The sequence below is a fragment of the Centruroides sculpturatus genome, unplaced genomic scaffold, assembly GCF_000671375.1.
Source record: "Centruroides sculpturatus isolate CEXI.00-Female unplaced genomic scaffold, Cexi_2.0 scaffold1149, whole genome shotgun sequence".
Taxonomy (NCBI): domain Eukaryota; kingdom Metazoa; phylum Arthropoda; class Arachnida; order Scorpiones; family Buthidae; genus Centruroides; species Centruroides sculpturatus.
In genome coordinates, this window is record NW_019385309.1 from 55,356 (window position 1) to 70,315 (window position 14,960).

A 14,960-nucleotide genomic window follows, 5' to 3' on the forward strand; every position below is an offset into this window, starting at 1 on the left:
CCAGGTTCCCAGAATGATTGGATGCCACCTTAACTGCTCAGCCATCTAATCTGGGAAATCACATCATATGATGTCACAGTTAAACTATTTGTCTCTCTGTTGTTAGTGTTTTGATCATCATCACCAAAGTTTTGCTTATTCTCGTGAACTCTCGGGGCTTTCCAGGAAAATATAGACTATCGTTAAACCTGGACACTTTGGCTCTCCTGATTTCATTCCTCTTATTAACTCTTAAACCTTTTTCCTGGTCTGTACCAAATTTTTTATACTTATTCTCTGGGATTTCGAGGAAAATATAGATTTCCATGAAATCTGAATGCCCCATTCTCCTCCCAATTTGATCTCTTTGACCCTTTGTGAACATAACAACAGTAGGATAAAATAACCAAACTTTTAATATAGTTTTCTAGTAGTTTCGAGTTCGAAGCGGTTTCGACTGGACTACCCATCTCTCACTCTGGAACGTTCGAAATTAGAATCGTTGGAAGTAAAATATACCACTGCATATTTGTCCTTTATTGGATTGCAATTTGAAAAAAATTGTAGACTTATAAATTCCCACTTGTCCGTCTGTCTGTCTTTCCTTAATCTTGAGAACGGAGTTAGATGACAGACGATATCAGATATTGAAACCTTAGGCAGGGCGCTCCAAATAACTACATACGAACTTCCAATGCAAACCTGAAGTCATTTTATTTCAATTCAAAAACTTTTCCCCTGAAAGCAGTTATAGGGGCAAGACACTACAGTACTAAGTTGATGCGGATAAATTAAAATATGCTCGCGTTATTTAAGATAAAACGGTAATGATTTGAAAACGATTGAGCTATGAATGCTTGATGGCAGTTTCTGTACATGTAAGGGCCTATTTAACATTGTAATAAATCATTCTCAACAGGAATGTTTATTCACTCAATAGATTAACTCTCGTATATTTCAGGGCGTAACTCGCACTCTAGTCCTTATTATGTATAAACTTTTATCTATAAAGTTCGGACATTTTAATTTAACAAAATTTCAATTTTATTAATAGGTTTTTTAATAGTGTGTCACTCGAGGTGGATAAGAGGAGGTCACTATACTTGAAGTCTATTCTTTTTTCGGTTCGAAGGATCATTGTAATATCGAAATTTTTATTCATCTTTACACGGACACGAAACACGAGAATATTAGATTTTTCAATACATAATATTGTTAAAGTGAATGTATATTCAAGGAACGATCCGCGATAATCCGTCTCTTCAGCGACAGAGAGGCGGAAATATCACGAAATTCGGTGAAAAATCCAAACGCTTTACATCAAATTTCATGGTGACGCAACAATAAAAAAACTGACAATTTGTTGCGAGTAGGTCGATTATTATTGTGGCGAACAGTTGAATTTTTGGTTCGTGCGATTAAAAGTGATTGACTTTAAGCGTTTTCCTAAGTTTTACATCATTTGCAGCGATTTGATTGGTAAGTTCAAACCACGAACTTTAATTTAGGTATTTTTGAACATTGTTAAGCCGAATATCAACAATTAGTGGCAAATGGGTTTCGTCACAAAGTAGACGAATGGGGTCTTTCCACTTATTTTTGGAGATAATTTTCACCCTTTATATTGTTATTCCCCGCTATGGTTTAAATACACATTTATACCATATGAAATTTGGGTTAATGTTTAGGGTCGTAGACTGTCATGGCGGCTCTTCTTGTTTTAGCCTCGAAACCGGACCGCTTTGGAGACGACGTGTCACGTGACGACGCGAGCGAACGGCGGCGGCTGCTGCGCCGCGATAAACGGGGAAAACCGACGCGCGGGTTAACGTCCATATACGTAGACTCATGGCGGCTCATCTCTGATTCCGCAAAAAGGAAAGGAAACAGTGGGGACGCACGTTCTAACCTAACCTAACCTATTCTAATAATATAATTGGTAATAATTATGATAATTTATCAGAATAGGTTAGGTTAGGTTAGAACGTGCGTCCCCACTGTTTCCTTTTCTTTTTGCGGAATCAGAGATGAGTCGCCATGATTCTACGTATATGGACGTTAACCCGCGCGTCGGTTTTCCCTGTTTATCGCGGCGCAGCAGCCGCAGCTGTTCGCTCGCGTCGTCACGTGACACGTCGTCTCCAAAGCGGTCTGGTTTCGAGGCTAAAACAGGAAGAGCCGCCATGACAGTCTATGACCCTAAACATTAACCGAAATTTGCACAACTATACTATAAACGTAGAGAAATTCTATTACAATTAATTAATTTCCACAAGTAATTTCTGTTATGTCAATCGACAGAATTGTATAATTTGTACAAACCGAATTTTTAAATTATACAGTATATCGGACATTAAAAATCGTTGGAAAGATTTAAGTTACTATATTTAATAATTAAATATTTCTGACGTGCGATTAAAAGTGATTGACTTTTTTGTAAGATTGTAGAAAAGTGATCATTTTCTACAATCTTATCAAATTAATTTTATATAAAAAATTTATATATTACTTACAATGTAGAAGGAATTAAGACAATAGGAATATTTTTACAATAGTCGCTTGCTTTTCATTGCAGAATGGACAATTTCAGAGTTGAGAAAGTGACATACTTCGGGAGATGTTAAACAGGAGAAAAGTGCCTCGACCACCTCCTCTTCCACTTCCATTCGAGTAATTCGGGTGCTTCCGAAAGAAGTTGAGCAGAGCGGAGGGCGGAAGTCGCCTACACCCGACAAGAAATGGGATGTTGTCATATCTCCGAAGGAAAGCACCTCGTCTCTTGTCGAGTACCTGGGACGACGATACCCGGAAGTGGCGGAATGGACGGTGGAGAGACGGTCGCGCGAGATAGGAGTCGAAAGGAATCCTGAAAAAATCCGTCAAGAGTTGGAAGAAGGCTTTTCTTTTTCTGCAGGAAATAAATCTTTTCTCCGCCGAGTTTATCTTCCCCCGAAGTTGACCTTTCACCCGACTACGACTATATAATGAACTGGACTCGGCCTTTCATCTGGCTTCGTTTCTGTCCTTTCCAATTTACGGACAGACACTTGGGCGCAGTCCGAGGATTTTTTTTACACTTTGACTAAATTAAAGTACACAGAACAACAACGGTGTGATGTCTGTCGTTAGACATCAATAAAAGATCAAAGTAAAGATCGGATGACAAAAATTTCCTTCGTAAATTTAGCGTCCATACTCGATCATACTTTGAGATGGGGGGAAAAGCCGCTTTTCGACTTTTTCACCCATTTCTCGAATTCTGTTTATTAATTTTAAACCCGGTAAAATGATGTTGGCCTCCGCCAGTGATGGAGGAGTTCTTTTCTGTCCTGACCACGACGAGCATGGAAAAATCCTCCTGGTATCGACAGGGCGTAGAGTCAAAAACTAAGTGTTGTAGGTTACCATCTACCATCGGCATAACAGAATTCAATAAAGAGTATGTTTTTAATACACTTTTTATGAAACTTCGACGAGTAAAGACCAAAAAATACAGAAATAAATAATCATTAAAGTTGTTTTGGGAGAAAGTAACTGTAATAATTTTGGTTTTTAATGATTTTATTCAGTTGGAAACGAAAGAGATTAATTCCGTATTGAAAAAGAAAAGGACTTTGTCATAAAAAAACAATGAAAATTTTAAGCACTATTTTCAATCGCAATAATGGGCACTGTGACATCATACTAATGACAAAATATCCAACCAGTCGAATACAGTATAATTTTTTCATTTTATTAATTTAATTGCCTTTATTGGGAGTCAAAAAGACTTCCAATAGAGGCCGAGTGGATAAAACCAATAGGCTGGCCACGAGTTTTACCGGTTTTCTTCAAGTATTTAAGTATGCACCTAAATAAGGATAAAAAAATCCTATAGCGAAGAATTTCTTCCAGATCGCCCCTTTGTCCTGTTGCTGTATTTCATCATACCAGACCGAAAAGACAATTTCTTATTTTAATTAGTGTTCTGACATTAATAACAATCATAGAATATATATGATTTTATTTAAATTAGATTCAGATCGGATTATATCAGTATTATCGTGTAGCACAAATCTGAAAAATATATTAGGAACTTTTTATTATTATCGTTCATAACTCTTCGCCCTATGGGCACTAAGAGGGTCTCTTTTAGCAAGCCCCTTATGGATTCGGTCAGGACCACAATGGTCGGGGTAACGAGGGACGAGGACCAACTTATCTGGACTGACTATCACCTAAAAAATTTTGAGGGCTTTTTCGATCCGTCCGTATTCGATCACGGGATCTCTAGAGCGGTAGGCTGCCTACTTATTCGCTTGGCCATCCGGCCGTCGAATATACTGTATCCGGATAAGCAACATTAGGAATTGTTCATAAGAAGTCTGTAATGCCGGACTTTTTCTCTCAATAATCCGGTTACCCCATTGTGAGCCGGTCGAACTTATTATGATGAGCGCGGAAAAAGGCTCACTTATTTGTTATCATCAACAGGACAAAAATTACAAAATAATAATAATAAGAAAAAACTAACTCTTCCTCGTAAAGATAACCGTGGCCTTATTAATATACAGTAGTTAACCTACACTGCAAACAAATTCTAGCACTGCGAGTTTTTTCACAAAAAAAGAAAACTCAAGATTATATAAAGCTATAACACTGGCAGACAGTAACCATAACTTTTTCATACACTCTGAGAACCTGGACGTAGTTCAACACATAAATAACATAGACACCATTAATAAGGTGACCAATCGTCCTCCTTTGGGGAGGACAGTCCTCCTTTTGTAAGTTCTGTCCTCCCACGAAAAGTGTCCTCCTTTTTGATATTTGAAGACTAATCTGTAAATCTCCGTATTCGATCAATGCCGAACCGATCCGTTGTGTGTGATGTGATATGACGTGTTTGTATTTAACATGTCGATTCATCAAGGCGCTGTACAGTGCAACGAGATGCAATTATGAGACGCATGCTCTTCGCACGGGAGACATTGAGAGAGAGAGAGAGAGCGCAAATGGCTTTGTTTACTTCTTACCGAAACATGATATGACATGCAGCAGAGATTATTATAGTGTATTATTGTTGCAATGAATAAAATGTTTTTTATTTACGATATTTTTTCCTTCAATTTATTAGTGTCCTCTTTTTCATTGTAAAAAAGTTGGTCACCTTACCATTAAGCAGTCATAGGCCCAAAAGACACTTTATGGAAGGCATTTCTATGACCTAGCTCAGGACTATATTGACTAAACTGTGTCGATCTACTTGCTGACTATGTGCTACTTGTTTGGAGAGACTAAAGATTTTGTGGACGCCGTTCTAGATCAGGCCATAAACACATTCTTAAGGATTCATCACTCACATATGACTCTTGCAGAAAATGCCACATTATGCCAGAAACAATACAACGTATAACCTTTGGTTGCAAGCTCTCAACACAAATAGTCTATTTACATTAGCAATCAAATAGCAAATATAATACACCAAAAGCTTGCACACAAACATAGATTATTAAATCATCCAGGTACCATACTACAAATATATTTCACAGCCAGTATTAGAAAATGACATAAAATATACTACGACAGAGCCATAATCACAGATAAAACAATTTATCACAATAGACCTGACATCACTCTCATTGACAAATGCGGGAAGATCACTTATATAATACACATATCCTTTCCAAGCACTCATAACATAAAAAAAATGCTCACACTGAAAAATCAACAAGTACACTCCACCCGCTCAAGAAATAAGACAGATGTGGAATATGGATAAGCTATTTATTGTACAGTACCTGTTATCCTCTCTTCTACTGGTATTTTACTACATACACTACACAAAAGTCTAGAAACATTAAATCTTAATAAAAACATATACATGGCACTGCAGAAAGTTGCAATATTGAAGACATGTCACATTGCTAGGAAGTTTCTAGACATTGACACATATACCAATAACACAGAAGCTTAATGTTACACTTATTTGGGTAGCTATGCCTTGACTGTAGTCTGGCATAGCACTCGGCACCATTATCATCTGAGCACGACATTCGCAACATTAATTAATAATAATAAACCGATCGAATTACGCGTGGAAGTTTCCAATAATCTTTTGTAAGTCTCGAATCTCGACTCTGAGAACTACAAAGTGTATGCTTTACGCTTCGGTCATTGCATTACCGATCGTCATTACATTAAAATAATGCTCCGCCCTATTGTGGACTTGGCCGAACGCATAATGGGTTTGCTAAAAAAGGCTCTTTTGATGCCGACATGGCGGAAAGAGTAAAACAAAGAAATATTTCTGTATAAATAGCACAGAAAATCATGTGCTTCCACCATAAGGACCCGTTTTCGAAGCTCAAACAGAACAATACCTTCAGTTTTCTCAAAACGATAAACAAAGAAAGCAATTTCGAAAATATTTAAAAGAACAATCGATATTAAATTTATTGGGCTATAAATTAACTATTATTAGGCTATAAAATAACTGACCTAACGTTTAAAATTCCTGCGTAAATATTTAAAATACAAATTTAAACCAATTAAATTAGTATTAATGTTTTAATTACTAAAATAACAGACGAAATATTAATATATAGTNAATGTTATTTTCATATTTTAGTAAGAGAATAGACGACTATTCTTCAGCATAAACAAAAATAAATTTTTATCCAATTAATGAAATAGTTTAATCACTCATTAAGAGAAAAAAATGTTCCAATTTTTTTAATGAGTGTTTAACATATTCCTTGTGTTACTTCTGTTTTAAATTTCCAATTATTTTTTACTTAGTGAAATTAGATCACTATAGTGACTATTTTTATACTAAAAATTCAAACTTTGTATTGTTATAAAAATATGTACTGAAAGCTTTATGATTATTAGGTCAAGTGAATCCTCGTATGCCTCGAACTTTTGGTGATGGAATCGTTCATGTGTCACATTTTGATGCTCTCGTTGAAGGCGAAGTGGAATTACCAGAATTGAAATCTGAAAAATTAGGAGAAGTTGAGCTTGCTATTGGAAAACTTATTGCCGACAATCTAGTAGAAGATGGAGCAACTTTACAAATGGGTAATTATAAAATTAAGTTTCAGTACAGTTAAATAATTTTAAGACATTTAACATAAAAATATGTTTTTATTTTTGTGAAGATTTCAAGATTTCTTTCTCCTTCCTTCTCTTTTAAATAAATTGCCACTGTTCTTTTAGTTGTTCTTTATATAAGTATAAAGAAAATTCAGCTTAAATTACTACATATATATATCAATCAAGTCAGACAAAGAACTAGCACAAGTAAACTGGAACTATATACTAAACACAACAATTAACACCTAAATGCTAATTCCAGCACTGAATGAATAAAATTTTAATGCTCACGTTTTTGGCTGTTTTTTAGAGGCCCTCCTCAGGATGAAAAACACAAAAAAAGAAAACAGTTCTGTCATTTAAAAACTTCTAACCATCGAATACAGCTGTGTTTTAAATATTTAAACGATGTACTGTACGATATAAAAATCGTTATGTTTACAACATAAAAATAATTATTTTAAAATTTTATTTTAAATAAAGCTATACATAAATTATTATTATAGCTTTGTAAAAATTAGTGCAATGTAAACAATGTGGAAATTGTTTTCTTTTACAAGCAGAAAGATGAAAAATAATTACACATACAATTATTGTTGTGTTTTGTGGCAATGTAAATAATGCTTCCACGATTGTGGAATCAGAATATACTTGGAGTTAATACAGTTTCCCTTCGTGGTTTCTATATAAATCTCAATAGCCTCCAATGAGCGTAAGTCGTGTCGGTTGAAGGCCCTATGGAAAAGAGTAGCCTCATCCCAACATGGGGAAACCCTGGGTTCGGTAGCATACTGGGCTAGAGCAGTACTATACTTCCACTTGGACACATCATATTTGTGGTCCCGTATTCTAGCCTCAAGGGATCTGTATGTAGATCCAATGTATGTTATCCTACGATTGAAATGTTCGTCATTCAAAGGGATGCGGTGCACCCCTGGCGCTTTCTTATCATCGGACTTGTCCTTAGCATTAGATAAAAATCGGAAAATATTCTGTTTTCTCTTATATGTTAAGCGCACATTCAACTCCTTAGCGATTTTACTAAAAATGTGTTGAAGGGACGGTTCGTAAGATAAAACTACCCAGTTGTGCTGCGCATCATTAGCCCACGCGTTGGTGGTAGTTATTGTAGATTGCTGGTTGGCAGTTAGCCTGTCTATTAAGGACTGGTGGTACCCGTGTGCTGATGCTATATGTTTGACATGTTTCAGTTCTCTGTAGATATCAGAAGTTCCAGAGCAGTGAGAATAAGTCCTTGAGACTAGGGCCAGAAAAGCTGATACCTTAAAAGGCCCATGGCCTTTTAAGGTATCAGCTTAGCACACAAAAACACGGTTCTAAACAAATGGAAGAGAACATCGATATAAAATCGAATACAGTAAGATATTCGTTCCCATTTAACTTTAAATTATGGAGTTTGACGAGTAGTGCAATAATTAGTTGTTACTATTATCTCATTTTATTTAAAATTGATGTCTCTTAGAGAATTCATAATTTTTTTTTTTTTTGAAAAGTTAATTCAAAGATGAAATTTGAGATTTTAAAGTATTAATTAATTACATTCTGTTTGACTCCTTAAATATTAATTGTAGCTGAGAATCATTTAGCTGTAAATTATTTTATCATTTTCTGGAGACATCAATATTTCATTTATTGCTTTTTTTAAGAATTTAAAAATGTATTAATTTTTCTTTTAAAGGTATTGGTTCTATTCCGGATGCAGTTCTTGCCAGTTTGAGAAACCATAAAGATTTAGGTGTTCATTCTGAAATGTTTAGTGATGGAGTTGTTGATTTAGTAGAATTAGGTTGTATTACCAATCATCACAAGAAGATTTGTCCGGGAAAAATTGTAGGAAGCTTCACGATTGGTAGTCGACGCTTATTTGATTTTATGGATGATAATCCATTTATAGGTTAGTAAAGAGCATATGTATTAAATTTAAGTTTCTGCATTGAAATAATAATATAATGTAATTATTTTATTACAGTTATGTTAGTAGTAGATTATGTTAACGATAATGTTATCATTGCATCAAATCCAAAAGTAACTGCTATTAATTCTTGCATCGAAATTGATCTTACTGGTCAAGTGGTTTCCGATTCTATCGGCACTAGAATCTATTCAGGTAATGACTACTTATTCAAAATGCATCATTCTGTTATTTAATTATTAATAAGAAATAAACATCTTCCAACAGTAGAGGAGTTACAATTCAGCACTTCAAACAACCTTTACAGCTCCAGTGTTATCTGTTTACACCTAAATGTGTTAAAGTAGCCTGATGAAGACCTCGATGAGGTTGAAAACTTTTGCTAAGGTGTAAACATATACCACTGGAGCTGTAAAGGTTGTTTGAAGTGCTGAATTAATTATTAATAAAACATTTCAATGTTTTATATTAGGTGTTGGAGGTCAAGTCGATTTTCTGAGAGGAGCTGCCATGGCTTTCGATGGTAAAGGTAAAGCCATTCTAGCTATGCCCTCGACCACAAACAAGGGTGAATCTAAAATTGTGCCATTTTTGAAACAAGGTAAATTGAAAAACATCAATAAGTGAAAAATAATAGTTTTAATTCACCAAAAACTGAAATCTTAAATGTATTTATAGGTGGTGGTGTTGTTACTTCAAGAGCTCACATTCATTATGCAGTCACCGAATATGGTATAGCTTATCTGTTTGGAAAGAATATTCGTCAGCGTGCCCATGCACTCATTGAAATTGCACATCCTAAGCACAGAGAAAGTCTGGAAAAGGCAGCTTATGAACGTCTAAAATGCATGCCATCAGCATAAATTTTTAGTCAAACCATAATCAATGCAAATTTTTCACCATAGTTGAGAACTGGCTCACTAGATCAACTGTGATTTCGAAAAAAAAAAAATATTAGAAAAAAAATTCATAAATTTTTTTATATACATTAGAATGATAAAACAAAACTACTTTATTCAAGAACAAAAAATTCAGAGTAGGAAAAAAATTTAATCAAAAGTTTTAATTTAGGTTTGCACGAGACCATTTATATATATACAGCGAGGAAATTTAGACAATTTTTAAGCCAAATAAAACTCGGATTTGATTACAAATATCTTTCTTTACTAGAATAGGGTCCAAACTTACACAAAAGGAGAATTTATCAAGTAATTGTTTTTTGTTACAACTCTTAGCAATTGTTAAAATTTGATTGTTTTAACCTGTCAAAAAATTTTCTTGTCTAAACGGGCTTTGTTGTTTTGTGTAATTCCGATGTAAAAAGTTGCTGCAGTTCTGAGAAAAGAGAGATGAACACAATATATTTTAAAATCCTGTTTGTTCATTTTACTAAGCTAACGCTCTATCAGAGAAGAAAAAGCTAGAATAATAATTGGTGTAAGCTGGAGCTTTCCCGTCCATCCTATCCTTTGTAACATTTAAAATGTTCAATATCAATAAATGGGGAAAATGCCAAATAAAAGTAAGCTCATATTTATTTTTTTTTATTTTATGCTTGAGATTTGTTTTTCAAATTGTTTTGTGATAATACACAATAAGGGTTCATTTTATAAAAATTCAGATTTATCTGCGTTAGTTTGATACGTATAAATAGCCATATTAGCGCACAGCTCAATATGCAAATAGAGATACTCAAAATTTGTTCTAAAAGTACTTTAAATACAGTATTTTGCTACTTCCACCAAAAATTTTCTCACTAAAGAATGGCAGCAGACAATAGGTTTACAATGTTTGAAGAACTTCATCAATATAGCAACCAGTGACATGTGTGCGCCAAACTTGCACAATCAATCTGGCAACAAATTGGAAACATTGTTGTAAAGAAGAGCTTTTGAAAAATGGTGAGTGGAAAGAGGATGCAGAGCACTTTAAATATTAAAGAAAATGAATGCCTCTGCAGTAGAAAAACCAAATAAATATTTTGGAAAATATAAACAAAACCAAAGATAAGTACTTCAGATTCATTTTCTTAAACATTTACACCATTGACTCTTCACGTTGCTGGACAGCTTGTAACTTATGAGTATCTAAATATTCCACAGTCTAGGAGAATGCTGTGTTTGACAAATGTGTGTAATGTGAACCATACAGTCTAGACATAGCATATGGATAAATTGATGGTCCAGCAAATTATGATTTAACAGTCACCGTGGTGTAAATTGCCATTACTTACTTCAGGCACACTATCAATTTAGATTGGCTTAACTGGTAAATAATGAAAAATAGTGCTTCTCAATTAACAGTGAAAAATGCCTTTTTTTTTTTTTTTCCTGACCTGGTACTAAGTGTGTCTTGGATCATTTTTAGTAAGCCAATTTTAGTTACGGCTAAGTTCACAATGGGCACAACCTGATAATGTGGAACAGACTACGCCCAAAAAATTCCTGGTGTTTTTCAACCCCAGGTTCCCAGAATGATTGGATGCCACCTTAACTGCTCAGCCATCTAATCTGGGAAATCACATCATATGATGTCACAGTTAAACTATTTGTCTCTCTGTTGTTAGTGTTTTGATCATCATCACCAAAGTTTTGCTTATTCTCGTGAACTCTCGGGGCTTTCCAGGAAAATATAGACTATCGTTAAACCTGGACACTTTGGCTCTCCTGATTTCATTCCTCTTATTAACTCTTAAACCTTTTTCCTGGTCTGTACCAAATTTTTTATACTTATTCTCTGGGATTTCGAGGAAAATATAGATTTCCATGAAATCTGAATGCCCCATTCTCCTCCCAATTTGATCTCTTTGACCCTTTGTGAACATAACAACAGTAGGATAAAATAACCAAACTTTTAATATAGTTTTCTAGTAGTTTCGAGTTCGAAGCGGTTTCGACTGGACTACCCATCTCTCACTCTGGAACGTTCGAAATTAGAATCGTTGGAAGTAAAATATACCACTGCATATTTGTCCTTTATTGGATTGCAATTTGAAAAAAATTGTAGACTTATAAATTCCCACTTGTCCGTCTGTCTGTCTTTCCTTAATCTTGAGAACGGAGTTAGATGACAGACGATATCAGATATTGAAACCTTAGGCAGGGCGCTCCAAATAACTACATACGAACTTCCAATGCAAACCTGAAGTCATTTTATTTCAATTCAAAAACTTTTCCCCTGAAAGCAGTTATAGGGGCAAGACACTACAGTACTAAGTTGATGCGGATAAATTAAAATATGCTCGCGTTATTTAAGATAAAACGGTAATGATTTGAAAACGATTGAGCTATGAATGCTTGATGGCAGTTTCTGTACATGTAAGGGCCTATTTAACATTGTAATAAATCATTCTCAACAGGAATGTTTATTCACTCAATAGATTAACTCTCGTATATTTCAGAGCGTAACTCGCACTCTAGTCCTTATTATGTATAAACTTTTATCTATAAAGTTCGGACATTTTAATTTAACAAAATTTCAATTTTATTAATAGGTTTTTTAATAGTGTGTCACTCGAGGTGGATAAGAGGAGGTCACTATACTTGAAGTCTATTCTTTTTTCGGTTCGAAGGATCATTGTAATATCGAAATTTTTATTCATCTTTACACGGACACGAAACACGAGAATATTAGATTTTTCAATACATAATATTGTTAAAGTGAATGTATATTCAAGGAACGATCCGCGATAATCCGTCTCTTCAGCGACAGAGAGGCGGAAATATCACGAAATTCGGTGAAAAATCCAAACGCTTTACATCAAATTTCATGGTGACGCAACAATAAAAAAACTGACAATTTGTTGCGAGTAGGTCGATTATTATTGTGGCGAACAGTTGAATTTTCGGTTCGTGCGATTAAAAGTGATTGACTTTAAGCGTTTTCCTAAGTTTTACATCATTTGCAGCGATTTGATTGGTAAGTTCAAACCACGAACTTTAATTTAGGTATTTTTGAACATTGTTAAGCCGAATATCAACAATTAGTGGCAAATGGGTTTCGTCACAAAGTAGACGAATGGGGTCTTTCCACTTATTTTTGGAGATAATTTTCACCCTTTATATTGTTATTCCCCGCTATGGTTTAAATACACATTTATACCATATGAAATTTGGGTTAATGTTTAGGGTCGTAGACTGTCATGGCGGCTCTTCTTGTTTTAGCCTCGAAACCGGACCGCTTTGGAGACGACGCGAGCGAACGGCGGCGGCTCACCGCTGATTCCAGCAAACGAAAGGAAACAGTGGGGACGCACGTTCTAACCTAACCTAACCTAACCTATTCTAATAAATTACCACAATTATTACCGATTAAATTATTAGAATAGGTTAGGTTAGAACGTGCGTCCCCACTGTTTCCTTTTCTTTTTGCGGAATCAGAGATGAGTCGCCATGATTCTACGTATATGGACGTTAACCCGCGCGTCGGTTTTCCCTGTTTATCGCGGCGCAGCAGCCGCAGCTGTTCGCTCGCGTCGTCACGTGACACGTCGTCTCCAAAGCGGTCTGGTTTCGAGGCTAAAACAGGAAGAGCCGCCATGACAGTCTATGACCCTAAACATTAACCGAAATTTGCACAACTATACTATAAACGTAGAGAAATTCTATTACAATTAATTAATTTCCACAAGTAATTTCTGTTATGTCAATCGACAGAATTGTATAATTTGTACAAACCGAATTTTTAAATTATACAGTATATCGGACATTAAAAATCGTTGGAAAGATTTAAGTTACTATACTTTTAAAGACTAATTATACTCTATTCTGTAATTTAAAATAAACTTTTGCTCAGCAACTAAGTATTTCAGAGATTTAATTATAACACAAAGTTTTATCTAATTTTTATTTTAAAATTTAAAAAATTAAGATTATTATATTTTAAATAGAATATAAAAAATTTAGGTGCTTAAANAATGTTATGATATGTTTCGACTGGCATAGTCATAATGTAAGAAATAGAAAATGCAACTGTGGATGTTAGACATGTTATAAAAGTTAGTAATTCTTTGTAAGCAGCATAAAACTATTTAATTACAAACATTTTTGGTCACATTTAAAGACCATTTGCATTTAAACATTATTTTATCTTAAGATGGTCTTTAAATATGACTAAAAATGTTTGTAATTAAATTGTTTTTTATTGCTAGTTTACTGAATGTTGACTTATACAGGATAAGCTGACATTTATGTTAATAAAAGAAGTATGGAAAATATGCTGGCTTCTGTATATCCCAGTTAAAAATAAGGAAACTAATATTTAAAATATAACTTCAGTTATAATTCTAATGGACAGATTTACTGATTAGATTTTTTAAAATTGATGCATGTTTGTTCATTTGACTTTTTTTGTGTCAAATCTTAGGCCAAAAAAACAAATAATGGGAAGTTGATTTACAGAATAATAAAAATAATGCTTATTCCCTAACTTAATCTGCATTATTATATTTTAGAAATTATATGGTGCAATGAAGAATCAGTCACTTATTTGTGATAGCATGCAGTAGAATTTCACTAATCTGAACTACAGGGTAATCCCTGTATAACACGGCACTTCTATAGCATGGATTCATTCTGACATGGTTTGAGAATTGGGTAAAACTCTCGTACAACATGGAATGTAATAAATTTTCGCGTACTTAAGTACTAATAGTTGACGAAAATTATTATTTTCGTGAACTATTAGTACTTAAGTATGTAAATTTTCTTTTCCGGCCTTCTGTCGATACACGTGGTCCGTCTCGAAATGTGTTTCAGTATTGCCAGATCTTGACGCTTCTGATTTTGGTGTTGCCAGATGTTTTTCCCTTATTCCATACTTGCTGTATTCTTCATAAGTGCTTAACACAATATAAGAAAATTTATAAAGATCTTTTAACTAAAAGCAAGCAATCTAAAATAATATATTTTTTGCAAAAGGTAGAGAGAGCATGGATCTGAAGATAATGCAGAAAAATGCTCAGAGGATAAGG

The 14,960-nt window shown here is 34.4% G+C and overlaps 1 protein-coding gene across 1 annotated transcript; it reads left to right on the plus strand.

Moving 5' to 3' along the window:
* Positions 1-6,823: 6,823 nt before the first annotated feature.
* On the plus strand, positions 6,824-10,536 carry LOC111637466 (4-hydroxybutyrate coenzyme A transferase-like). The gene is made up of 5 exons (XM_023382954.1): positions 6,824-7,041; positions 8,756-8,971; positions 9,047-9,184; positions 9,462-9,590; positions 9,668-10,536. Exons 1-5 carry the CDS (start codon positions 6,870-6,872, stop codon positions 9,850-9,852), a joined length of 840 nt encoding a protein of 279 aa, XP_023238722.1. The 5' UTR covers positions 6,824-6,869; the 3' UTR covers positions 9,853-10,536.
* Positions 10,537-14,960: the final 4,424 nt, after the last annotated feature.

Coding starts and splice junctions, on each gene's coding strand:
- LOC111637466 (XM_023382954.1), top strand. CDS start 6,870: ATGCCTCGAACTTTTGGTGATGGAATCGTTCATGTGTCACATTTTGAT. Junction 7,042..8,755: donor TGGAGCAACTTTACAAATGG/GTAATTATAAAA, acceptor TTTCTTTTAAAG/GTATTGGTTCTATTCCGGAT. Junction 8,972..9,046: donor GGATGATAATCCATTTATAG/GTTAGTAAAGAG, acceptor ATTTTATTACAG/TTATGTTAGTAGTAGATTAT.